Source organism: Pezoporus wallicus, unplaced genomic scaffold, assembly GCF_028554395.1.
Source record: "Pezoporus wallicus isolate ANWC-B61680 ecotype Strahan unplaced genomic scaffold, APGP_CSIRO_Pwel_v1 contig_8042, whole genome shotgun sequence".
Taxonomy (NCBI): domain Eukaryota; kingdom Metazoa; phylum Chordata; class Aves; order Psittaciformes; family Psittacidae; genus Pezoporus; species Pezoporus wallicus.
In genome coordinates, this window is record NW_026639380.1 from 22,074 (window position 1) to 50,072 (window position 27,999).

The following is a 27,999-nucleotide window of genomic DNA, read 5'->3' on the forward strand; positions in this document are numbered from 1 at the left end:
GGGCTGCTCCTGCCGCCCGGTGCGTTACCTGCCCTGGGCGTTGCCTGCTGCTGTACCCCCGGCCGGGGGGCGGTGACTTACAGTAACGGCTCTACCTGCCGCGCGCAGTAACGGTCGTCTCTCGCGGTGCCGGGACGGGGCGCGGACGCCGGGTCCCCGCTGTGGAGAGCGCCGCTGGAAGGGCGGGACGCAGTCTGGGGTCGGGTGAGCCGCAGGCAGGGGCGCCGAGAGACGGGTCCTGCTGCAGAAGCCCAGCATGCTGCCGGGCAGTGAAGAGGCAACCCGCGGCAGGGCGAGTACGAAAGCAGTGACTTCCGTGTGTTGTGGGCATCGCTTCTTGTTCGGCACTGGGAAGACCTCACAGCAGCCTTGCAGTATCTAAAGGAGGCCGACAGGAAATCTGCAGAGGAGCATTTTACAAGGGCGTGTAGTGATGGGACAAGGGGGAGTGGCTTTGAACTAAAAGAGGGAAGATTTAGAATCATAGAATCGTTAGGGTTGGAAAGGACCTTTAGATCATCTAGTTCCAGCCCCCCTGCCATGGTCAGGGACACCTCACACTAAACCATGTCACCCAAGGCCTCGTCCAACCTGGTCTTGAACACTGCCAGGGATGGAGCATTCACAACCTCCCTGGGCAACCCATTCCAGTGCCTCACCACCCTCACAGTAAAGAACTTCCTCCTTATATCCAATCTAAACTTCCCCTGTTTAAGTTTTAACCCATTACCTCTTATCCTGTCACTACAGTCCCTAATGAAGAGTCCATCTCCAGCATCTCTATAGGCCCCCTTCAGATACTGGAAGGCTGCTATGAGGTCTCCACGCAGCCTTTTCTTCTCCAGGCTGAACAGCCCCAACTTTCTCAGCCTGTCTTCATACAGGAGCTGCTCCAGTCCCCTGATCGTCGTCATGGCCCCTCTCTGGACTTGTTCCAACAGTTCCATGTCCTTTTTATGTTGAGGACACCAGAACTGCACACAAGACTCCAAGTGAGGTCTCAGCAGAGCAGAGCAGAGGGCAGGATCACCTCCTTCGACCTGCTGGTCACGCTCCTTTTGATGCAGCCCAGGATGCGGTTCGCTTTCTGGGCTGCAAGCGCACACTGAAGCCAGCTCATGTTCATTTTCTCATTGACCAACACCCCCAAGTCCTTCTCCACAGGGCTGCTCTGAATCTCTTCTCTGCCCAACCTGTAGCTGTGCCTGGGATTGCTCTGACCCAGGTGTAGGACCTTGCACTTGGCATGGTTAAACTTCATGAGGTTGGCATCAGCCCACCTCACAAGCGTGTCAAGGTCCCTCTGGATGGCATTCCTTCCCTCCAGCGTATCAACTGAAACACACAGCTTGGTGTCATCGCAAACTTGCTGAGGGCGCATTCAATCCCACTGTCCATGTCAGCGACGAAGAAGTTAAACAAGACTGGTCCCAACACCGATCCTTGAGGGACACCACTCATTACTGGTCTCCAGCTGGACATTGAGCCATTGACCACAACTCTTTGTGTGCGGCCATCCAGCCAGTTCTTTATCCAGCGAGTGGTCCATCCATCAAATTGATGTCTCTCCAATTTAGAGACAAGGATGTTGTGTGGGGCAGTGTCGAACGCTTTACAGAAGTCCAGGTAGAAGATTAGATAAGATATTAGGAAGAAGCTCTTCGCTGTGAGAGTGGCGAGGCCCTGGCACAGGTTGCCCACAGAAGCTGGGGCTGCCCCATCCCTGGCAGTGTTCAAGATCAGGTTGGACGGGGCTTTGAGCAACCTGGTCTAGTGGAAGGTGTCCCTGCCCATGGTAGTGGGTTGGAACTGGCTGAGCTTTAAGGTCCCTCCCAACTCAAACCAGTCTGTGATGTTATGATTCTGTCTCTGCAGGTCTGTGAGTAACTCTGACTTCGGTTTACCCAGGATGACTGACTGGGTGCCTTCTGAGGCACTGGGTCGAAGAGTCTTGTGTGGCACAGAGTATGCAACTGTGCGCTACGTTGGCAGTGTGCCTCCCACAGCAGGTAAATGTTACAATAGTCAATAGCCTTTACATTTAATGGTTGTTTTCAAAATTCTAATTATGTTCTTAATTTAAAAAAGTTAAGTAGAATGTGGGAATATACAAATTGGTTGTTTTCCTCATTGTTCCTGTATAAATATGGCAACTTTTAAGGTAGATAGGTTGTTAGGGCTTTTTTTTTTTTTTTTTGAGTCAGAGTTGATGCAAGGAGTGTAAGAAGAACTTTTTGTTGAAATTGGTTACATTTTTTTTTTTACAGTGTAAGGATCTTAGTGGCTTCTTTTTTCTATTAGTTTTTATGAGCAATCTGCTCCCTGATCTTTGTGTACTGGCATAGTGTGGGAAGGAGAGAGACAAGCAGCAGCAGCAGATCAACAGACTAGGCATGCTTCTTGATAACATGTTCACATACATGGGGACCAATAAGATGCAGCCCAGCTTGCTGAAAGATCTAACCAGTCTGACTGCAAGAGCCATATATGTCATCTTTGAAAAACTGTGGTGACAGGATGGGGACATTAAGAATTTTTGGAAGGAGGGTAGCCTTGCTTACAGTTCTTGAAGAGGCAAGAAGGATGACCAGGGAACTGTAGACTCATCAGCCTTTCTTCAATTCCTGGAAAGATCACTTAGCACGTTCCTTTGGAGACCATTTCCAAGCATGTGAAGGACAGGGTGGTGGTTGGGAATACTTTTAAAGAATAACAAGTTGTGCCTGGCAAATCTAATTACTTTCTATGATGGAAAGACTGGGAATGTGGACAAAGGGAGAATGGGGGTTGTTGTAGGCCTTGTCTTCAATAAGTCTTTTAACAATGTCTCCATAAAGAATCTTATTTGGAAGCTGGAGAAATACAAGTCAGATGAATGGACTGTTAAGTAGGGTTCAAGTCTGCAGGTCTATCAAGTGGAAAAGTGGTAATCAGTGACTTTATATCTGGTAATGCATGAGTACTACAGAAATAAATGCTGGGGTCTGTTTAACATACTCATCAGTGTCTCCGATAACAAATGACATTCACCCTCAGCTTGCTGATGTGACAAAAGGTAGAACTACAGTGTAGAGAAGCTCTATAAACTTTATGTTTGGGCCTAAGAGATTCAAGAAGAATAAATTTCTACAGGTAGTGCAAAATAAACCTGCATGTCAGTGCAGACTGGGAAGCACTAGCAACCCTAGTTGGGTCTATTGTAAAGCACTTGAGAGTTAAGGTGGATACTGTCATGAATGTGAGCCCACACTGAGCTCATGTCACAAGCAAGATACGTGTTGTATTGGATCACCTTTGAATGATTAATATGGCCAACAAATCAAAGCGACATGTTATTCCCTCTGGGGCAGGCGTTCTTGGAAAGGTTGCACTGGTTTTGGATGACCCCAGTTGAAGAGGGGTGTGAATAAACTCAAGAGGATCGAGTAGAGGGCTGCCAAAGCAGTCAACAACATAGACCATGTACATGTGTTTTAGAGAGGTTGAGGGATCTGGGCTTGGTTCAGGTGGTGAAAAGATTAAGTGGCATCTAGTAGCTGCCTGCTGCTGTTTGGCAGATGGTTACAAAGATGGCAGAGCCAAACTATTATTACTAGTATTAGATTATATAATAATGGACAATGGCCACAAATTGTGGCTGGAAAGGTTTGAATTGGACACCAGTGCGTCGGTGACAATAGATAATGATCTGTGGTGAAACACACAAAAATAGAGCAGTACTGTTTAGCACAGGTTGTAGGAACATAACCTTGAAAATAGGGGGAGTTAACACCGCTGTTAGCGAAAGGGGGTCTTATACCAGTTGCAAGACACATGAGATAATGGTCCATGGTGGCTCCTCCCCAAAAATCCCCTAAAAGTCCCGCAGTCCACTTTGGAAATCCCTGGACAGAGACCCTTTAGCGTTAACTGCGCAGTTGTAGCAAATAGCTGTAGGCTGGCCCCCTCCATCAGAATGAGTGTGCCCTTTTGTTAGCATAAAAGCCCAAGCCTCATGCCGCCCAGGTCGATGTTGCCTCCATGGGGATGCTCCCTCAGGTTGAGCCTGCTGCCTCACACTGCAATGATGGCTCTTGGAGCTGGTTTCCTGATCATCATCATATGGTCTTTGGGGTTGGTAAGATAAACACTCACCAAAAATATCCATCACTGTTTCTTTTATGCTTTGCCAGCTCTTCCTCTCTCTCTTTTCCTATGGTAATAAATTAGTTGGTTTTTATCCATTGTGTCTCATCTCTCTGTCAACCTGGAATCCTCGAACTCTGAAACAACCAGGAAAATCTCTTTCTCTAAAGAAATGATGCAGTAGTGGAAGAGGCTGCCCAAGTAGGTTGGAATGTTTCTCTCCTTAGAGATTTTCAAGATCTGGTTAGGTAAAGACTTACCCGGGTGACCTGTTTTAGTGCTGGTGATAATCTACTTTGAGAGAGAAGGCTGGGCTGGGTGAACTTCAGAGGTTTCTTTCAACTGTGATTTCTATGGCTATGATGCCATAAATCTGAAAACATATCTACTGTACTTTTCAGGAATTTGGCTTGGTGTGGAATGGGATGATCCTCAGAGAGGAAAGCATGATGGTACCTATGAAGGAACACAGTATTTTAAGTGCAGGTAAGTTGATTCAGATTGGTGGTATGTCATGTGTACTGATACAACAAGACGGTCATGGGAAGATACTCTTCTGCAACTTTTAGGGCAAATCCTTTTGTTATCAGTTGGCTAATAACAAATAAAGAAAGAAATATAAGAAATCTGAATGCTGTAACTAGCTATACCATAAAGGCTGATGCATTGTTAATAATTCAGTTACAGGGATTAGAATATGGTAAATATGTAGAAAATACAAGTAATGTTTTCAGAGGTATGTAATGAAATGTGACTTTTGGACAGTCTTATGTTAATGAGATGAAATGGAGAGATTTTTCTGCCTCCTACTTTCCAAGGCTTGTAATAACTCTAAAAGGCAAACTGATTTACAGTTTGTTCATAACTGTTCAAGTGCTCATTCAAGTGAACTTAATCTAATATACAAAAATCCTGTGACAGTAAGCACTCAGAATTAATAGAAGGCTTTTGAAAATATGAAAGAAATTGACAAACCAGAAAATGAATTTAAAGTGGTCAAGTGGTCTGTGGCCTTACATTTGGCTTTGGTTTGTTGGAAAAATGTAAGAAGATTTTTTTCTGAAATTAATCCTTCGTGTTACTTATCTTGAAAAAGTTAAAGCCATTGATGAGAGGATGAGCAAATTGGTTTTGGTTTTGTTTTTTTTACTTGCATGTAAAAGAAAGTCATAAGAATAGCTGAATGAGGTCAGTCCAGACATATGTCTTGCTTAATTTCCTGCCTCTGACATTGGCTAATAGCAGACTGCTGGAGAAGTGTGGAAGAGCAAGAAAAGTACATAGTGACAGTTTTCCAGAGTCTCATTAGCTTGAGTTTGTCATGGTTTAAAGTTTTTCTTTTCCCCAGAGCCAGAGGTGGTGTATTTGTACGTGTACTTTGGTTTGCTCTCAATGTGTGATCCAACAGACATATTTTTTGAGAATTTCCTCCAGAATAATAATTAAGAGTATGTAAATACAGCACATGCACTTGCTTACCTTTGAGCATGTGTTTTCAGCTTGTAAAAAATGGTGATCATTTCCACTTTTATGAGTAGATGAGTCTTGTCACTTTCTCCTATTTCAGTGTAGGAATATAATATGGAAGGGACTTAGAACTGTTGCTGTAAAATGTCACATAGAAGAAAAGAAAGACATTAAAATTATTTCCACATGGCCTGTTCAAAAATATACTTCATTATCAGTTCAGATCAAAACTATTCTCAAGCCAGCAAGTAGAGCTGATTGGTCTCGGACTGAACAAGCAGAAGAATTTATCTGTTAAATAATTAAAAAGTAGCTATTTTGAAATCTTTTCTGGGAATACTGTTTTTTCCCTGTACCCAGATAGGCATAAACATGGAAAGCGTAGATTGAATTCACTAGTGTAAATCAGAATTCTTAGTCTGTGTCTTCTTAAGTTCAGCATTTGTGAAAGGTGGAATCCCTAGAGATGTCAGTATCAGAAAATGAGATAATAAAATCTGTTCTTTAGAAGAATAAAGAAAAAAAAAAAACAACAACCCACCAGTGAGGAGTGGCTATTTTTTCCTTTATATATAATAATAAAGTAAGGCTTAAGGAGATTAAGCATACTTAATGCAAGGAAAAAAATCAACATTGCTGGATTTTTCTTAGCTGAAAAACAGGAAATTATGTTCTTAGAATAAGCATATCTTTTGAAGTAATGTATTAGGAGAAGTTGCTTCTTAAATGCTTTGAGTTTAATTGAAGCAGTTTCCAAGTTGAAGCTAGTTGTATTCTGCTGTAGGAGAAATAATAAAAGTAACTGGCTGGCTATTCCAAATCTCTATGGACAGAAGAAGCAATTGAATGTGTGGTGAATGTTTTTATGAAACTGGAGTGCTTTATGTTTGTGTGTATAGTATTTATATACATGTGTATAGACTCTTGCTTTTCTAGCAGCTATTAGTGTGCTCACAGGAGATAAGATCTCAGACAGTGATCTCAGTTCTTCTTGTAAGAATCAACTGTTTTGAGTGAAGCTGCATATAACCATATCATTTAAATGTTGTGATTCTTAAACATGTTCTTACAATACCTGTTGTTTGTACTCTGCTGAGTTCCAATCAGAGAAAGTTCTTCTGAAGTCTAAGAGAACAAATAATAGTTCCAGCAGTCAACCATGACTCACAGACATAACTTTCTGTGTGCAGACTAATTTGGTTTTATACTGATTGTGAAGATGTGGGCAAACTTAAGTAAAAAATGATTACCTTATTTTACCAAAAATATACTTTAAAAAGCCCAAACCTAAAACACACAACCTAAAATGTCATGTCTTTACTGCTGCTGTTGAGTAGTTTGTTTCTTTACATAACATATATACATATATAAAAATATTTCTTTTTCCCCTCAAACATTATCATTAGTATCCTGTACTTACCAAGCCTACTTTTCTCACTCTCTGAAGTCTGATAAGCAGAAGCAGCTGATGAAGTAGCTTTACTGTAAATAAATGCAATGAGAGGACATTTTAAAGTTCTTTATAAGGTAATTTTGAAAAGAATGCCTTTAAAAATTAATCTTTTGGAATGACATTTCAAAATGAGATTGTAAGAGGACAATAAAACTGAAATTGAGATTCTCATTATCAGAGAATCTTCTTAATTCTTATTTGGGTAAATCAGAAGGTCTGCTTACTTACATGATCTTTGCAGTAAGCTTTTTGGAAATGTGACCTAAACTTTCATGTTCCATGACAGTACACTTATCTGGGTCATATATTATGTGGTGCTAATTAAACTTCTTAAGAATATGAGAACCAAAGAACAAAACAGCCGCACTTCAAAATGTGCTGACACAATGAGTATGTTCATCAACCGGGTTAGCTAGAAATGGCAGTGCATACTCTGGTGGCATTTTTGTGACTTTTTTTTTTTTCCCCTCATAATAAATTCTTGTTTCCTAATAACTGAGGAAGCTATTATTTTGGCTGTCAGTTGCAGTAGTGTATCATGTAATTAAAATAAGTGATCTTCTACAGTTCTTCAAGAGAAATGAGGAGTAATCAAGCCTTAAAATAGTGTTAAAATTTAAATACAGCTTTTGAAACATGAGTATGCTTTCAAATAAGTTCTTGTCCCACATACCCATTCATGCAGTTATATGCATGTGCTGCCATGGGAGATGTGAGTTACAAGCACACACACCTCCCCTGGGAATGTGAGTGCCTTAAGTCCCTGGAGGGAGACGTGGGTGCTCCAGCTCTTGTGTTCCTGCAGGCTGTTAACATGCATGCTGACAGAAACCACCCCCGAGGCCACACGAGCACACTGAGATGGGGACATATCTGTTGCTCCCAACGATGTCTGTCCTTGCTGGGTGGAGGCTTACTTGGGCATCCTGCCACATGGCTAGGAGGCAGCTCTGTCTGGCCTTGGCAAAGCAGTGGTGCTGGTGGGGTGACTTGAAGGCACCAAACCAGGTTTCAGCTGCTGCTCTGGTACCCTCTTCTTTCTCCCCACAGTTACAGATGTTCAAGCTTCTTTTATGCATGCAGTCAAGTGGAGTCAGTCTGTTTTCCCCCATTTAGTCTGGCATAAGGGTCATCTTTCTTAGTCCTTCTCTCAGTCAGTATTCAACTCACGCACAGTGTTTACACCGGCATTGCTATTTTAGCAGCTGTTTTTATCCTTGCCATTTTGCTGGAGGAGATGTGTGGATTCCTCAGCAGTAGATGACATACTTCTCTGCCTATCTCATAAGATGGGAGTAACATCCTGGTGAATCATATATTTAGAGAACTTTGAGTCATAATTGAAAAGAACATGTTCCTACCCGCTAAAGAATATGTTTTGTTCTTCCCAGAGGAATCCTGATATTTCAGCAGGTATTGTTACCAAAAGTATTGACCATATTAAATCCTGATACGTTTCCCCAGGTTTGACTTTCATAGCAAGCCAGAGAAATGGAAGTATAGTAAAGCTTGTTTCTATGACATTTTCAGCCTGGGAGAATTGCAGTTGCTTCTCAGATCTTTGTGGCCTTTTTTTCCCCTTCTTTGTGTTATTAAGTTTTCTTCTGATGGGAACTTTGAATTTTGTATATTTGTCAGTCCTGAAATGCCAAATTATCCTGGCAACGGCATTTCTTGTGTTTAGTTTTTTCTTCTTCAGTGAGCAGTTTTGACTTGTTACGTTACTGTTTGCATGAAATTTACGTTCCTGCCCAAAAGATCTGCTTGTATTAAATTAGGCTACTTCTCCTTCAAGAATGACAGAGTCACCTCAAGGAATATCTACTTAGAGCACAAACAAATTCTTCAAATATAGGAAGATGTTAATATCACTGTAGTGTCTGTGAAGATTGCCATTCAGCGAAGGGAGAGTGCACTCCCAAGATGCCTTGAAAGTTCTTGGTTAGGAAGTTTTCGATTGTTTCAATGTGTGTCACTGTACCCCTCAGACACTTCTGTTCTTTGCTGTCGGTTGAACAGTGTTGAAACAAAACTGTTGTCCAGTGCACCAGGAGAACCTTAAGATAGCATCTGGAGCTGCACATGTCTGGCTTCCCTTGTTTTGTAAAAGCTCAGACTCGGCTTTAATGCTTGTTTGAGGAGGGTAAAGTTGCAAAGAACTTCAAGTACTTGCTGTTCTTTTCAAAGCTTCTGCTGTGCAGTCACGAATTTGATACACCGTAGCAGATCAGTGCTAAGTGTCGCAAGTGTTTGATGCTGCAGATACCTCCGACTGTTCTAAAATTTGAAGGGCATTCCTTACTGCAGTATGTAGATTCTTCTAAAAGAAGTCTGGTCTATTGAGAACCTTCCTCTAAGAGGAAGAGCCTATCTAGAAAAGACATGCATGGATTCAGCTAGCTATATTTTATGATGCCTTATGGGCTTTGTAGTGTGTGCCCCAGTTGTGATGATACTTGCCTTGAGATAATCATTGCAAACAGCTGGTACTGGGCAGAGAAGCCCTTCCATCCACCTTTATTGTCTAGGCTGATAAATCTGAGATCTCTCTTTTTGGCTCAGAAGCTTGCTTCCGCAGTCACACAGCTCAAGTGTGTAACTGTTGGCAGAACACAGTTTATGTACTATTGCATTATTCTTTTGGTACTGAGAAGTGTATGTGTGTGGCATTTCTCTAGCAAAAAAAAAGAGCCATCATATATGTAATGATGAGCAGTGCCACCATTTTGTTTTATATTAGCAAAGAAGAATGATACCAAATTTCCTCTTATTCAGGGAAGTGGTTAACCAGTGGAAGTGGATAGGTGATCTAAATTTTAATGAGTATCTTTGAAGGACCCTAGGCATGCTAACAGATGGGCTGTATCACCTCTGGCTACTGAATTATGAATAGAAAGTGGCCTACAAGCTGACTTCTGAGATTGGGGTTAACCTCTGTATTTTAAAAGTCAGTAAAAAGTGTCAGTATTCACTAGAGCCAGCTGGTTGTCAGAGCCCCACTTGGGCATATTCCATATTTTCTGCTTCAGGAATTTGAGGTGCATCATCCACCACATTGTTTCTGCACAGTGTATTGTCCTGGCTGCAGGACATTTACATACATGGATACAAAATCCCTGTTCTCAGACTTCTGAATGTTCGGCTTAAGTCAGGTTTATCAGTAGTCTGGAGGTCCTTCCATCTCGTGGTAGACATGCTGGATGACTCTTTGGATTCAGATTTATCTGTTTAGTTCCCAGTTATGTTGACCGATTGCTAAAAGACATGCTTTTTCGTGAGTCCAGGTGCTGTATGTTAGTTGTCTGATGTGTACATATAGCTCGTACAATTCATGTTCCCTAATGTGAAGATTAATACAGGCAGTATATTTCAGGGAAAACAAGTTAGAGGTAAGTGACCTCTCTCCTTGAACACAGAATCATTTTGCCTGGAAATAGATTCCTATTGCAGTGTCCTTTTCTGTCCTTCTCTGTAACAGTTCTTGGAAAAGTAGATAATAGAATGGAGCTGAAAAAGAAACTTAAGCTGTGCAATGGACTTCAGTATACATTAGCTAAGGTAGCATCCATAGTACTTGGAAGTGGTAGGAACAAGAGAGATAAAACCTGTGATTTTTGTATGGTTAAAACAAAAAATAGGTCTTCAGAGAGAAATGCACCATACTTTCCCTGCAGCTTCAAATGACAAGGGGCAAGGTAGCTAGTTTCCTTTGCAGTTTTTCCTAAGGATAGAACTGACTCCCACAAAGACAATGAGGAAGGAAGTGCCAATAGAAATGGAGACCTGGGAGGACAGACATTTTTAGTGAGTGTGGTAATGGAGGGACCTAAAGAGTTTGGCTCCACCAGGGATAAATGGCCTGACAGGAGGAATGCAGATATGGAGGTCTTAGGTTAGTTCTGGTGAGGGGGTTTTTGGGAGAGCAGAGAAAGAAAAGTAGCAGAACTGTTGAGTGCAGAGGGATGGTGATGACAAATGGGGAAAATCCAGGTGATAGGAAAAAGGACAAGAAATGTCAGAATAAACATACTGCAGGACCTGCGGTGAGTTACACATAAGAGAAGAGCGCAAGTTTTCTTTCCAGAGCCCCAAGTAGCATCCTGCACTGCCTGCAACTTATAAAGCTGTTTGACTTAATTAAATGCAAAAGTGATGTATCTTGCAGGTAAGAAATGTAGTAAAGACGGTGAAAATATCATTTACTGTTTTAAGAAGTGTTAAGAAACAGGCCCATAATTTTTACATTTGAGGAAGTTCAACATCTAAACTAGCCAAATGTTTGCAAGCTGTGAAGAACTTCAAAGGAAAGGAAGAAAAAACTTAAAAGAAGATTCTGGATTAAAAAAGTTGAGAATTGAAAATGCTTATTGAACGTGAAAGTGCACACTGGATTTACATTGTCTAAGAGTATGCCTTTCTGCTTGTTTTGTACTCATTGTACTCTAAAACTCAGTCACTACAAAGCTAGACTCAAAGTATTTTTGAAGTTAACAATATGTGGTTTCTACCCAGATTCTTTAGGGTACTAAAGTACTTAAATAGGCATTAGAAATGTTGAAGAATGAAACTGGCACAAGAAATTTCCAGTACTGCTTTTTTAATAAAAATGTGAAAATATGGTGCCCAAGCTATTCCATCTGCTTGTAATAGGTCCATAGGATTCAGGGTCTCTAGTTAACTGTTTTTCTGAGATAATTTTCAACTCTGTAGCATTGATGGTTTGTATTATGGTTTGCTAATTGGGCACTCGATGTTTACATGCTGTTTTGGAAAGAGGAGTTTTGTTTACGTGATTTCTTCCTCTTGGGTACTTTCCAACCAGAGTCTGTTCTCTTCTCAGCTGAAAGGCAGACAGGTAATCAAAACTACCAATTTTCTTCCTGCTGTTTTCTGGCTGATCCTCCCATCAGATCCTCCATCTGCTCTGTGATACCATTCCCACAAATTGTCATTTTTTCCTGAATACTGTGTTTCCTTGCTAACTTTGAGAGAAATTGTCAAAGCAATTGCGTGGCAAGAAATTGTCATGCAATAAAGTTTATTCAGTGCTCAAGAAAAACGAAGAAACTGTGTAGAACATACATTAGCTGGATAATTCTGTTAAATATTCAGTTTCAAAATTGTTACTGAGTTAGTATCAGAATTTTTAAATGATTGAGTTTTAAGAGCTCCAAGTGGTACAATTCACATCATGTGGCATTTGTGTGGATGGAAGGACAAGGCTGCATTCTTGCAGAATTACAAGTGTGTGGTAGAAACTTAATTTGCTGGAAAACCTTATTTTATAGTGAGTGTGGCAGTTATTTCTAATAATGGCACTGCCATTGTAATTTTGATGTGCAAGTACATTTGGAGATCTGGTGCTGCAGTTCTTGTGCCATTTCACAAGGTGAACTTGTTGGGTCTGTGGTCAAAGATACTTTGTAAGTTTTACCTGGCCTCAGTACTGGAGACAGCGATACCTAAAATTAGCCTGTAGAATTGTCTTTTGACTGCTTTGGTTCCCAGTGTTTAATAAACGTAACAATTAGTACTTTTGAGACAAATCATTCTTATGGTAACTGTTCATATTTCACCTTTTCCTGGCTGTTCTGTTCTAGGCATCCAAGAGGAGGATCATTTATCCGGCCAAACAAGGCAAATTTTGGAGTAGATTTTCTTACTGCAGTAAAGAATCGGTATGGATTGAATGATGAGCAAGATACTCAACACAAGGCAGAGAATACATTAGTATTTGGAAAGAAGACTGTGGAATTTGTTGGCATGGATTCCGTTGCAGAACAACAAAGGCAAGTGTAATATATGAAAATCTAAGAGACACTGAGCGCTTGATTAGTCAAGTAGTAGTTCAGCTATAAGGAAAGGAAGCTGGCTGCTTTGCATATAATATGGTTATATCTCTAAAAGTAAGCCAGGTTGTGCTCTGATGGAAGAGACAAGAAATCTTATTGTGGCTTCATAATTTACCTATTTTACAGATAAAAACTGGGACTATGTAATGTTTGAGTGCTCACAATCTTCATTTTGATTTCATGAAGTAGGACATGATATCTGGAGAGGAATGAGTGAGATAAATTGTACACATGCATGGTGCTTTTTAAATAGATGTATTTTTATATTTTCTTAATATTGTATGGTATTATTTAATCTTTGTTTACTCATATCAGTAATGACTTTGTAACAAAAAGAAGAAAGCCAGAAAGTCACTGTACTGTTAATAAAGAAGTCTTTCAGGCAGTTCATTTCATGTTCATATATCTGGAAGGGTAAGAAAGGAAATAACGAAGTGTAATAGATTGCAGTTTTAATGGCCTCTAGCAGCAGAGGTATCAGTTCAGTAGATGGCAGTCTCCTTCTGAACTGATAGTCCACAACTATTCTCCCTTTGTCTCCCAGAACATAAGCAGTTGAAAATATTCTTTTTTTTTTTTTTGTCTTTTTTTGATAAGTGATACGAAGAATGCCCAAATCACTTAAAGCTTTGCAAAAAGTATTGCAAGAAACGTGTTTAACTTGGAGTGTCTAATTAAATCCCTATTTGAGTAGCTGTATTTTATCTAGTTTATCAGTCTCTTAAACTGGATTAGGGTTGGTTGGGTTGTTGGGGGTTGGGGTTATGGTTCAGCCAGACCTATTTTGTAGTAGCAGTATAAAGGCAAAAAATAGAAAAGATGTGTGTGTTTTCAAGTAAGAAAGACACTCAACGTAGCAATCTGCATATTGCTAATTCAAAAGGAGACAATGTGTATGAAAAGAACATTATTTAGTTGTAACAACCAGGTATTTATATAATGTACCTATTTCTGTTTGAAAATTACTTAACAGAATGTTCTTTCTCATTTAGCCAGCTGAACCAACTGGTAGATATCTCAGTGTGTGAGTGTGCAGTGAGCCATGCTGTTCAGAAAGAGGAAATCAGCAGAACGTGTGCTAGTATCCTTTTTTGTTATATTGTGTGATACCACAAATAAGGTACATACTTTTAGCATTCCAAGTGTTCACTTCAATGAATGATATCTGTATCCTTTTATTAAAAAAATGTTTAAAACTGCAGTTTATATTTAGAAGATTAATGTAATGTTTACAGAGTTAAAAAGTAGATGCCTACAATTTTTGAGAGGGAATGCAACCTTGGATAGAAATGGAAATATGGTCATAGGTTGCTCCTGTGACTGCAATTTCAGAAGGCTTCAGCAGTGTTTTGTTTTGATTGTTTTTCAAATCTAGCTCTAGAATGGATAGCCCCATAAAAATATATCTGAGATGTCATGTAAGCACCAGAGGTTTCCAATATATAATAAATAATTTATTCAGTATACTGTGTGTTGTAGCAATGTTGCAGAAATACAAAGCAGGAATTATTTCTTCATTTATAAGGACTGGTAGGAGTTTCTGCCAATGCAGAAAATAATCCATTTTAGGATTTGTAAAGTTAAGCTCTTTTATAAATCTATAGGCCATTTCCATACCGCAAATCAAAATGCAATTTGTTGTAACAATATATATTATAATATGTAATAGTATTTCTTAGCCCTAACAAGTGTAATCTATTTATGTTTATTTGGTTCAAAACCAAACCCTAATTCTAATTTCTGAAAAGAAAATTCAGATTTTAGATAACTTTATTTTTCTTAATGTGAAATTTCAGATATCAGGCATATAAATCTATCAAAAAATCTGATATCATCTTGGGAGACAGTAACAGCTATTGCTTCTGAAGTTCAAAATCTGGAAACACTTAATGTCAGGTATAAATACTCATATTTGGGTTTCTCTTCATTTGGGGTAGAGACAAAAAAAGAAAAGGCTCTTTTAGACGCAGGGTCAGCTTTCTAAAGGTAGCTAGATGCCTCAATACTCATTTAAATGGGATATAAGTTTCTAAATACTTGTTTTTAAAAGGCTTGTCCTTAAACAGCTCATGAATGTGCTATATTTTTCAGACATTCCTTTTCAAGACTAGATCCCTAGGAGTATAGCATCTATGTAAAACTAAATTCAGGGAAAGTGCTTGGGGCAGATGGATGTTGATTGGAGTTTTGTAAAATTAGAAAAATCCTGGTTGTCTGAAAAATAGAACACAGATTTCATCCATTAAACATTCACAGGAGTTTAGACATTTGTCAATGTGTTCTACATTACATAAAAATTATGAAATCCGTTGGCTAAGGAGCCTGGTTTAAAATGCATTGTAGATTTTTAGAGAGTGCTGTAGAATTTTACCTAGGTTTACAGCATTGTAAGATGCCCTTATACGCTTCTGTGACATCTAAGACAATTAATTCTCATGATTTAAAAGCTTAGTTTGCCACAAGGCAGAACTGGCTTAACGCATGTATGCATCCACATTGTGTGTGTGTGCAGCGAGTCTGGTTTGCAGTGTGGAGCCCAGCTTCGTAGCAGACATGGCCACGCTTGCTGTATGCAAGTGCAGCAGGTCAGACTCTTTGGATGCTTATATTTCTAGTATACACCTACATGCTGTATTGGACACATGCCAGAATAGTTTTCTGCTAACACAGAAATGTATTAATTATTTAACTATTTAATACACACAATGTATTGAAGTCTGTAAACAGGCAGTAGCCTAAACCACTAATTTTTGACAGTGTTATAGCTACAGCTTTAGGAAGTTTGTTTTGTTGTCAAGGTTAACATCTAGACTGCTAACTCTTCAAGCAGAGTTGCTGAGCTGCTTTGGAGGTTGTATTAGTCATTGAAGGCAGCAGCAGGGCAATAGGAGTGAAGGCAGAAACCCAAAATACAACTTTTTGAGTCTTGGAGACTGGTGTTGAGATTATCAGCTTCCAAAGTCTTCCTTGTACAATACATACATTGTAGCTGAAACAGTTGAAAGTGATGTAAACTAAACTGAAATATCAAGTTTAATTAAAAAATGACCCCAGTTTTTGTATTTGTTCTTACAGTTACTGTGAGAAAAACGTGGTTTTGAAATAGTTGTAGGTGTTCTCTTCTGTATTTAGCACTGAACAGCTGTTTGCAACCTGGGTGCTATTTGTAAATCTGTCTTTGCCTAGAGCAGATGTTGTCCTGGTTTATTATTGTCAGCATGCATGAGAATATAGAGAATTTATTTTAATTCACGTAGAATAATTTTTTCAGGTTGTCATTGCTAAAAGGTATGGTCTAGATTGAAGGGCTTTTGGAAGTTATTTGTAATAAAATTGAAAAGCAAAATGGGACTGATGCTGGAATGACTACTTATGACTACTTATGACTGCTTATGACTACTAACTGAAAAAGTTTGATTTTGTTTTTTATTGTCCTGACTTTGTTTACTTTAAAAAAGAAAGATGTTGGCAGGTAAGTCTGTTAGTGACATTTTGTGCAAGCAATGTTGGAAGAAAATAAGAGTGATCAGTCATCCTTCAGCTCCCTAGGAGCTGTTGAAATGGGGAAATTTAACCCATACGTATGTAAGCATACCTATACTGGGAGGTTTTCATCATCATATGCAGGTAGACTGGACCTTAGGAAAGAAATAAAAACTTTTGTTCAGAGGTGAGTAATGAAAACTAATTTGAGGACTGCAGATTTGAGAATCTTTTAACTATTTTATGGAGATATTTTGCTATCAAGAGTGGATTTTACATCTTTTACTGGAGTCTGGGTGGTCATATAGGCTCTAAGGTGTTTAAGTCCGAAACTTGACTATCTTCATTTAATGAAAATCATTCTTTTTATACTCAAAAGTTAGGGGAGGAAAAGGTGTGAAGGAGGCCACAGAAGAATAAATGGGAGTAAGAAAGTAAATTAGAGAAGTTTGAATGTAACTAGAGGGATATTTTATAGTATTTTAAAATACATGACACCTTAGCAGCGACTTCTTAATTTTTTTTTGTGCAAATTGGTTTTGTATTTAATACATAATTCTTATCAGTGACTTAAATAGATGCATTTGTTCATTATGTTAATAATTGTTCTTTTTACACAGTGGAAACAAAATGAAATTTCCGTCTACGTCAACTTCTGTATCCAGTGTAGTTTCAAAATTGAGGGTTCTGGCACTTAATCAAACTGCAATAACGTGGACAGAGGTAATAACCCTTCCTGGTTTTGTCTGTGTTGTTAGGTTTTTGAGGCAAGGAAAGCACACTAAACATTTCTCTATCATGGTACTCTACTGAAATGTAATCATCCTGAGACAAGGTGCTGTGGCATATAACTGCTAGTCACATAGTAACTAACATGGTACACAACCTAGGAAGTTATATTGGCACAGGAGTCTACTAAGAAATGTTTAACTTTGCCTGCATTTGTAAATAACCAAGTCAAGGTAAAGCAGTTGGAGTATAATATAACTTCATGTCCCAAAGGTTTGTGTGAATGAAGACTTTCTGTTTCCTTGTAGTTATTAAAGGTTTATCTGTATTTTTAACCATGTAATAGCACAAATGCAAATGGAAAGAACGTATGTCATTATGACACAAAGTACTTGTATTGGCATCACTTTTTATCAGCAGGAGATTAGCTTAGTATCTTTGCACATACTGACCATTCTTGAAATACAAGATGCCTGGTTATATGCAGCACAGATATAGCACAGAATAAACAAAGCTCTGGCTTGTTTCAGGGAAACATGTAAACGCCTCTCCCCTAATATGATGTCTTACTAAGAATGATGCCCTGTTTTTAAATATGTAAGCAGTGGGCCTATTTTCAGAGATGGGGCTTACAAAGCACATCAGTAGTGCCATGTTACTTACAATGGCTTGTAAATCCAGCTCATTAGTTGGATTTCTCTGGGGTAGATTTTGTGTGTACTGCATTGTGAGTTTACCTGAATTTTCATGGTTTTGCTGCCAGCCACAGTCCAGTAATAGAGCACTACCTGAAACTGGTCTTGAGATAAGAAGCTCCTTCATTCTTTCACTTGCAGCGGGGCTGCTATATTTCTGTTTAGCGTCCATTCACTGTGCACTTATTGTCAGTGGAGTTTATGCTAGAACAGTTGATAATCCTTCCGTAACAGCAGCAATATGAATGGTGACATGAGTGGAAGAATGAAGTGGCTGCAAACACTTTAAATGTCACTTAGTGCTGATCAGGGTAAATTGGTGCATTCATTGTGGTGTTTAAAATGTTGGCAGCTGCCAGCAGCTCTCCTCCATGCTAGAGTGGCAGAGGATGGTTGGAGCCCTGGCTGCAGACCTATCAGAGTTCTCTAGGGGTAACTGAGTTTCAGAAAGAAGCCCTGGGTTAGTCAGAGCAGTTTAAAACTACATAGCACTTGCAATTGGTTGTGAAACTCTGCTCTAGCTGATGTCTCATCATATGCAGGAAAGACATTTTTGGTCCAGAAATCTTTTTCATAAAGTTGAAATTTGTTTGATTTTTTTTTTTTTCCTTTATAACTGGGGAGACACAAGCCTGTGCTTAAAAGTGGTGTTGCAGGGTAGTCACACAAAACGATAAAAATAAAGGGGCCTACCTGACACTAGCACTCTCTGAACAAACCACTTGAAAACATGACTGCTTAAGCTGTATGGGGAGTTACTTTGAAAAGTCAGCTTTTTTAATAGAAAATAATAATGCATATGACCCAGGCAAAAAAGAAACCTAGTGATTGTCAGTGGGAATGTAAGCAAAGTCTGAAAATCCTAGAAATGTTTGAATTAAAATGAAAACAATTTAATGGTGAACAGCATTTCAAAATAACTTATTGCCATATATAAAAGTATATGGCATGGGGATAGTTTAAAAAAAGAAAACTTCTGGGCTTTTTTCAGTTGTTCCTCTCTTTTGATGTTTCACAGTAGGTTGACATGCTAAACTTCCACAACTATGCATAACTCCACATTTACATGCGTTCAGCATTGGTTTTCTGAAAAGTCCTTTCATTATGCATATATAAGTACATCTGAGGTTTCTGTTGACTTATCAGTAAAAGAGCTTATTACCGTATAATTGTCAATTAATTGTTCAAAACATAACATATGACCTTCAAAGGGGGAATGATGTCCTGTAAAACACCTTCCAGTTACACACCATTGACTTGGAAATTGCATTAATGCATTTTGAGTTTCTCAGAAATGTGATGTGATGATCATTTGGTTGTGGCAATTTTCTAGTCATTTGGTCAGTCTGTCAAAGTCCTCTGATGCTTCAGTTTTGTGCAGTTTTTCTATTCCATTCATCACAATGCAGGGCTTTTGGGGGAAATGTCCCAAAAGTTCTCTGTAGCAAAAGTGCACCTGAGTTCTCTTGACCCTACAGGCTTCTCTTCACGCTTCTTCATCGCTATTAGGAAAACTTTCAATCTGTCTTACTGATATAGAGAAACACTGTCCAAATTAGAGAGAGAAAATACTGGTCTTCTGCTCTTGCTCTGGAGCAGGAAAACTTGTATCTGAGTTTCTAAGTTTATGTATGTTGCAGATATGGCAGCAGGATGATGTTTCATTTTTTGGGGTGTGAAGCAGTTGAGCCCCAAATTGTATGCTGCTTGGAGAGATCCCGGTGTTACCAGTCTGTACTGCATAGATGAGACAATTACACATACATCCAGCTGTGTAACTTCATGCAGCTGTAACAGAAAGAGTGAAGAGCTGATGAAAGGAGGCTTTTTGGTGTCTAGGGTAGAGGACATTTACAGGGTAATTGGTTAGCTGTATACGTAGCGAATTGAATTTGATTGTCCAGATCTCTGAACTGCACTGCTTTGTAACCTTTGTAACCTCCTGTAAAAACAGGCTTTAGGCAGTTATGCTGTTATGCTGTGCGTGTGCATGTCTGTGTTCTTCCATCTCAAAGCCTTTGAATCTGCTAGCCGATTACAATCCCATTGTGAAAAGAAGTGGGAGCTTAACAATAACATTACCTACAAGTTCCCAGAAAATAGGAGGACAGAGCCTTATAAGTTCTCACCAAGGAAGGAGTAGCAGGATGAGCTCACCCTTAATTTAACTCTGGAGAATATACACAAAAACCTCAGTGAAAAAATTACTTTGCCATTCACAGGCACAAATCTGTAGAAAACCAGTCAGTTCCAGTGCTTATGCAACTCCATTGCCAGAACTGCAACATTTTTGGCAGTGTCACAATTGCATAAGAAACTGGGCTTTATGCCAGCAATTTCTATTGCTTTGTAATAAGTGTTTATTTTTAAAAGTTGTACTATCTGCTGTAGATGTTTGCAAAAAAAAACCAACACCCCACTTTATAAAATAATGTGTTTTTTTTTAATGTAATTTCAGAACACAAGGTATAAAGCAAGTGCATCTTTGTTCAATTTGTGGTCTTTTTGAACTAATTTGTTTTCTTTAGAGTACTTGGAAACTTCACCATATGTGCTGACTTATGCAGTTCTTGGGTTTTAATGGTTTCATATGCTGGCACGGTCTCATAACAGGGAAGCCTTCAAGCTCTGATTAAGACATTCAGAAAGTCTCTGTCAGACCTGATGGGATGTGCAGATGTTTAAGAACTGTTAGCAGTCAAGTATATACTGCCGTTTCCTCTAGTCATCATAGATAAAATTTGGTTGCTCCAACCCTGTTGAATAAACTCGGTTTCCAGGTCAAACAGTCTGAGGCAGGGCAGCTGTTGGCCTCAAGCCTGGAACTGTAGGTGCTGTGACCACAGAACCCCTTTGGTGTCATCTGTGCTGGCAGACCTGAACACAGGGAAGAGCTAGCTGCACAAAAGGGAGGGCCAAGCAATCTGTAACACTTGTTTCTCTGGGTCTGGGAGGTATGCCTTCTTCTGAACATGTTCTGAGGAAATCTGCATAAAGTATAATTTCTGGAATAATTTTTCCCAACTTTTGTTATATTAAATGAAGCTTTGCTCTTAGGTTCTTCTTTGTGCTCCAGGATGGCCAAGACTTGAAGAACTATACCTTACTTCTAATAATATTACGGTTTTGGAAAGGTAAGATGAGTAATGTATGTCAGTTGTTTGTGACTGATGTAGTGCAGTTAAGTAGCAGATAAAGTTACATTCCTCTGATGTTTACATTACTGTGACATAATTGTAAATAAATAATGCAAACTTGAGAATATTTATAAAAGTATGGAATTATTTGCATGCTGTTCCTTAGAAAAGAACTGCTTTCATTAACGAATAGCATTAAATGTTCTGTGTTTCTTTTCCCCACTGTGGCAGGCCTGATAATGTCCTGCAGACCCTGAAGTTGTTAGACCTTTCAGACAACCAGTTACTGGATGGAAATCAGCTGCATCTAATAGCACATCTCCCCAGGTAGCTATTAAACAAATCTGCTGGAAACTCTTTGTCCTGGATAGTCATCTCCATAGCCTTTGTTGACTGAGTATGATGATAGTATTGATGTTGCATGGAAGATTTATGGAATATTGAAATACAGGCATTTTGCCCTCTTGAGAGTAACTGAATTATTTAATTGAGCTGTTTTAATGTAACCTTATTTTTGTTGTATAGTAACGCATTCTTAAGCAGTGTGTCACTAGGTTTTCATTATATACTTACGAAACCAAAGTGATTTATCACATTACTAAGTTATTTATATATTAGTATGGACAGTGTTTTATCTAAGATGACAGGAAGGTACAGTTTGTGTTGAGTGGCAAAGCAAAGGAGCTGTGGAAGTTGTTTCTCAGGAACAGTTTTCTGACCGTGTCAGCACAGTGCAGGCTCAACAGTAGTGGCACAGCCACCTCGGGGTCAACTGAGCCTGCCAGAAGCCGTCGGGCAGTTTGTTGGAAGGTGTCACTCCTGAGGCTGACACCCTAAAGGTGATCAGAGATGGACACTGCCATCATGAGCACTGTACCCCCGTGGCCTCTACTTACTTGTCCTTTGTAAAGAAAGCAAAACATAGAGGGGTTGGAGGGAAGTAAAAGAGTGCGGTGATAATTCATCCCTGTTGCTATTGCCTGCTCCTGATTATTAACTATGGGGAAAGTTATGTTTTCACTCTACTGGTATAAGTGAGTGGCATGACTCACTTTTGGAAGTTTCAGTGGTTTTTGGGGGTAGCTTAAAGACTTTGAAAGAGATGTGCTTCAAAACCTAAAAAAACCCAAACCAAACAAACCCAACAGTATAATCCCCATACTCCATTGGGTAAATGTGATTCCATTTTCTCAGAAGAATGTCTGTGCTAACAGCCTTTACACAGACACTCCCAGTTTACTGTACTCTCCATAGCAGCGTCTTTATGGTAGTTGCAGCTTGAGCTGTGATTCCTTGCTTTGGGCTTACTATCCAAGGCGAGGAGGTGTGTGTTACTGAAGCACTTTGATTACAGCGACTGGAAAGCTGTGGGACTAATACAATAGTTTTGCTAATTTGTGGAATTATTATCTTGCACTGTACACCAAAATAGCAGCTGTGATTTTTAATAGCCACAAGCTATTTAAATCCAGGAGCCATTCACAAAGCTTGGAATTATTATATGTTACTCTCTGGACACTCCACTGGAGTCTGGGTACTGCCTGTGAAGCTGCTGTTCATTTGTGCCTTGTACAGTAATCACTGTATCTATTGAATTTCAGATTAGAACAGCTAATACTTAGGAACAGCGGAATAGCTTCTATTGACTTTCCTGATGCTGGATTTGGTATGTAGGAGTAATTTATTTACAGCTCTATAATTCTGTTTATTTAAAGTTTTCTGTTTATTTAAAGTCTATTGTCTTGTAAATTTACTTTTTTTTCCTAGGATGCAAGACTAAAATGTTTCCTTCACTAAAGCACCTTGCGATAAATGACAATAAAATATCACAGGTGGGTCAGACTGCTGTAGTTTGTCCATACATCTGTCTTTGAGAGTAACTTGCAGTTTGCTTGTTTAAAATTTCTTTGTAAGTATGAGATCCTGAGGCAGAGGCATAATTTAGAAACATTTCTTAATGTCTCAGTTAAAGATGTGTGTATGGTAGCTGGTCATATGTCTCTGCTACCTCATAATTCCTCTTGCAGAAGTCTAAGGATCTCAAATGCTGACTAGTGCCTCATTTGTTTACTTATTTTTCCACAGGTTAAGTGAAATGTTTTGTTTTTCTTAGCTAAATTGAACAGGTTGAAAGTACTTGGTTCTTCTCACCAAAAGACTAATTTCAGTCATGGTCATTGTACAGGAAAGATCAGTGTTACTGTGTATTGTTCTGGAATGAAAATTGTTTTATGCTTCCTCAAAAGATTGTTCCCTTCCTTTTCAGTGGTCATCTATCAATGAGCTTGATAAACTGCCAAGTCTGCGGTCACTGCAGTGTCACAATAACCCTTTCATGGACACAGAGAAGAACCCAGAGACCCTGAGACAGCTCATTATTGCCAAGATAAGTCAATTGGAGGTTTTGAACAAGTCTGAGGTACATGATATTTCAACAATTTCCATGAACCTGGGGAAAAGCATTAAATCAGTGCCTCAGGAATTGTTTTCAGTTCAAGGTTACTGTTTGGGTGCAGTAAAAGTGCCAGCTGTTCCATTGCCTGTCAGCTGAGCACTCCTTAGGGCTACAAGATCCAGCCCTGTTTGTGGATGCTGCTGACTCAGCAGGGACTAGAACAAGACGGAGGGAGGGTGTTTTTTACCAAGTGCCTAAGTCATACTGAAGTTGCAGGACTGTTAACAAAAAACATTATCTGGAAAAAAAAGAGATGAAAAGAAAAAAGCAGCATAGCTGTTTCAGTGTCAGTGATTAAAGCATTTACCTTCTGCAGTAGGACAATGGCTACTAAATTTGGTTTATCTAAGCCAAATCAAGCTTTCAGCAAATGCGTATCATAAAAGAGAGCGGAAGCAGCATCAGTTCTATAGCTACAAAAAACATCCTCGTGTCATCATGTACAGCAACATCTTTACGTAATATTCATTTCTGAATCAGTCAGTACATGGAGGTTGGGTTTGCAAGGTTCTTAATAGCTTTAAAATGTACTAAATTTATAAAGCAGTCAGTACTTGGTGATAAGAGTTTAGCAATAAAACATACTGATGACCTAAGTAAGAGCAAGGAGTCACTGTCACTCTCCATAAAGTTGTATAATTAAATTATGCACCATTCCTGTGTCAGTACAGATCCCTCCTGCTGAAAGAAAAGGAGCAGAGCTTGATTATCGCAAAATATTTGGAAATGACTGGTTAGCAGCTGGTGGGAATTGGAACCCAGAGAAGAACAATCCAAGTGAAGAATTTCTTGCTGCTCATCCTAGATACCCATTGCTTTGTCTTAGTAAGTACAAGTACAGTAAAAATAATGCTTCCTTGCTCCTGGCATTGTGGTAGCACTGGTTTGGTCTCTCTTCAGTTCCTCTACCCTTTGATGACTTTTTCAAGTGCTGCCTTAGGAAAGCCCACCCCCCTGGAGGCCTGCATGCAAACGGCTTTTGCAAAGCACTGCACCCTTCCAGACACTGCTGCCTCTGAGATGACACCTGTGAGCAGATGCACAATAACTCAAGGCACTGCAGGGAGCGGCTGTCTCCACATGGGACTTTTTTTAGAGTGGGAGTGTTATGCAGCACCTCCCTGTGCCTCCACCTGCTCCACCCCACCCATGTGCCTGTGCACCCTCCTAAAGTGCTATAGCAGTCAGTCCACGCTCATGCCTGCAGCACCTCGCCTTGCGGGAGCCTACCACCTTCTATAGGCAGTATCCTAGCTGCTGAGGGACCTGAGGCAGCAGGCTTGTGCCTGATACAACACCACAGTGCTCTGAAGTCTACTCCTGGGTTTGAGTCTTTGAAGGGTTCATGAATATGGGCACTTTTCCTTCACACAGAATATGGTGCGCCTGAAGAAGGAGAACTGAAGGCACAACAGCCCCTGACTTTGAAAAATCAGCTTCTGAGTAAGAGGCCAGAAATGGTCAAAATCTTTCCTTCTGCATCTAAAATATTTTACAAGCTCAGTGTTTCCTGGGTGGATGTGGAGAACAAAAGGTTCAAAAGCCTTTCAGATGTCACGGAGTTCCAGCTTGTAATTCTGCTTCTCTGAACTGTGTGTATCAAGGAGCTTCACCAGATACCTGCCCTCTGTGTCCTCTGTTGTCATTTCCCCCTCAACCCAAGCCAGATGATTTTCTTAATTAAGACTTAATGGAGAATAGCAGAAATCAATACTCTGTTGTTGTATAAAAGCTATATAGCTTTTATACAGGCTTCTGTATAGCTTCTATATAGCTTTTATATAGGCTTCTATATAGCATTTGAGATTTTAACCTCAATAGCTGCACTGGTCTCTGATAATGTTTTTCATAGATTCTTAGAAAACTATGGGTAGCTTCGGTATTTGGGGCTGCCTAGGGTTACATCCCAAACTTAGAAATTCACTTAGCTTTGTCAGTTGATAGAACTGAACTCTTCTTTACTCCATGGGCAAAATAGCATTTTAAGGCATTACATTCTAATGCGTTTAGGTGGAAGGAACCTAGTTGGCTAGACATAATAGAAACCTTTTCTTAAGGCTGAGTCTTTTAATGTCTGTAAAGAGAATTAGGCTAATAAGTTCCTTAAAATGTGCTTGTATGGTGCTTTGGAGATATTAAGGGTCAAAAACCTGTTTTAAATTAGCAAGTAGTTTCCATTCTACTGCAGATTATTTTGAAAAGCTAACTAGAAATTAAGCATTTTTAGGTAAATGCTCCTTTGAACCAAAAAAAAAACCAAGTCTTAGGGAGTCACTTTTAAAATATTTTCCCTACAATATTTCCCTATTGATCTTTTCACCAAAGATCAATAAAAATGTGAATATTTTAATAAAATTACTTGTAATTTTTCAGAGAATGACTCACTGCTCTCTTAGCTGCTCAGATGCAGGCTACGTCCTAATTAATCTTCTAGCAGATCGGGCTGAGCTAGGGGAAACAATCCATAATAAAAACAGACTAGAAAGACTCTGCTCCTGCCAGGACTTAACATTCATTCACTAATGCCTCACCTTCTTTCCCTTAGCTTTGACAATTAAATGTCCTGAGAAACCTGAACAGAAGCCAGTGCAGAAAAAGCTACCAGGTAAGAAGTCTTGGCTTGTGTTTAAGCAGTTCATTTGTAGCTCCTTTGCCAATAACTGTGTTACAAAATGGCAGCTGCCTCTGGCTTTGTTGGCTCCTGCAGATTCTTCCCTGACAACTCTGTCATATAAAGAAATGACAAAGGCAGAAAGTTTTTGAAAAAGCCATTGTTTTTCTGACCTTCATACTTACTTTTAGTCCAGCTTGAAGATTGAAAGCTGATGCTTGTCTTACGACTTCTGCTGCTCATTTCATGATAAATATGTTTGAGGCAATCAAAGGCTAATTAACAACTATGAAATCTCATAACAGTATTAACTAAATAACAAGATAATAAGATCTAGTATCTAACACATTAAGTTAGAAATCTAATTCTGACCTGTATCAGATTTGTCTTTTGAAGTTTTAGTGCCTGTAGCGAGACTAGAATGAATAGACTTTGTTCTAAATCAGACTGGTGTTTTGGAAAAGATGTGAAATGGAGTCTGACAGAAAAGACTTACTCAAGCTTTATTCTAAAATAAAAATCACATTTATTATCACAAGTTGCATAAAATCAGATAGATACAGCTTTTACAAAAATGTTTGATAGAAAAATATTTGTCTAAGTACAATGTGTGGTATTACAGGAATAACTCACTATTGCTGTGCCTTTAGGTAGAGCTTCAAAAGAAGTGAAAGTTTAACCAAAAACTTGAGTGTATCTATTGCAAACACAGGTATCGCCTCTGGAACAAACCACATTTACTCATTCCAGATCCATTACAAAAAATATCCCTTTGTGTAAGTGACTTAGTAATATAAAGCACTCTACAAGGCTGCTGGCAATTGGTTTGGGACTACTTAATGTAATGCCATTTCTAAGAACGGTGTTAGTTCCACAGGGACATTCACTTTTTTGTGCTGGGAATGCCAATTCCTGGTAATGAAAACTTCAAGGAACAGTCACCAGACGCAAGTGGTCAGAACCTGACTGGTGTGTGTCCCAAAGGTCACTTGGTTTAGCACATAGTAAATACAAACTGAAAAAAAGGTAAATTATGAAGCTTTAACACTTCAGTTTGGTACAAGGGATCAGAGTGCTTCAACCATAGTAGCATGTCCTGTCCTATCCCCCAGAGATTAAACCATTTTCAGTTTTATATTAGCAGTTATGGTTTCAGGTACAAAAGGTATTATTGCAGTGTTAGAACTGAAGCAGCAATACAGCCTTCCACTGTTGCTATAAGCAAGTATAGTTGAAACACTAGTACTTTGCTACAGCTCAGTGCTAACAGCATTTTTCTGGTAACTTTTCTTTCTTTCCCCTTGGCAGAGTCTATGACTATTCAGAGGGTCAAAGGATTGCTGTATCGCCTACTGAAAATTCCTGGTTCAGAACTGAAACTGTCCTATGAAAGTTCTAAAGTAAGTTAAAAGTGGGTAACTCAACAATAAAACACTGCATGCTGCTAGAGGGCAATAGCACGTTCTAAACTCCTACCTAATGACATTGATTTCACTTAAGGAGGCCAGACTTCATGATGTAATTTAGGACCTAATTTCATTCCTGTAATATGCCAGATCCTCCCTGACTGCAACTGCCTGATCTATATTTGGTTTACATGAGCAGGTTTCAGTGTAAGTCTGATCAGGTTTTTTTTTCCTTTCTTATTTCTAGCTGGAAGGAAAAGAAGTTGAACTAGACAATGACTTAAAGCCTTTGCAGTTCTACTCAATAGAGAACGGAGACTGTGTGCTAGTACGGTGGTAAGAAGGGCCTCTCGTGCTAGACTGAGGGAACAGCCAGCGCTGGAACAGCAGAGGAGTTAAAGGCTGCCCACAGACAGTGCAGACAGCCTGTGCCTGAACACACATATGGGATAATGTGACCATGACATACGGCACCAAGGGCTACACAAGAATACTGTCAGCTCCTAAACTTGTCAGCCTCCATGAAAGCATTTGATTTTGACTGAATCGTCTTACTTGAGAGATACGAAACAGTGCTTAAATGCTT

At 39.4% G+C, this 27,999-nt stretch overlaps 1 protein-coding gene across 2 annotated transcripts; it reads left to right on the forward strand.

Moving 5' to 3' along the window:
- On the forward strand, positions 1-27,996 carry TBCE (tubulin folding cofactor E). Of its 2 annotated transcripts, XM_057414550.1 has the most exons (17): positions 1-19; positions 1,909-2,009; positions 4,527-4,611; positions 12,646-12,838; positions 13,894-13,978; positions 14,694-14,793; positions 17,001-17,103; positions 20,862-20,938; positions 21,173-21,268; positions 22,543-22,607; positions 22,709-22,773; positions 23,208-23,360; positions 24,068-24,221; positions 24,771-24,839; positions 25,942-26,001; positions 27,316-27,407; positions 27,661-27,996. In XM_057414550.1, exons 2-17 carry the CDS (start codon positions 1,910-1,912, stop codon positions 27,751-27,753), a joined length of 1,590 nt encoding a protein of 529 aa, XP_057270533.1. In that variant the 5' UTR covers positions 1-19; position 1,909; the 3' UTR covers positions 27,754-27,996. The 2 variants fall into 2 exon arrangements, with proteins under 2 accessions (XP_057270533.1, XP_057270534.1); XM_057414551.1 differs by lacking the exons at positions 1-19; positions 1,909-2,009 and adding an exon at positions 5,289-5,401.
- The last annotated feature ends 3 nt before the right edge of the window (positions 27,997-27,999 follow it).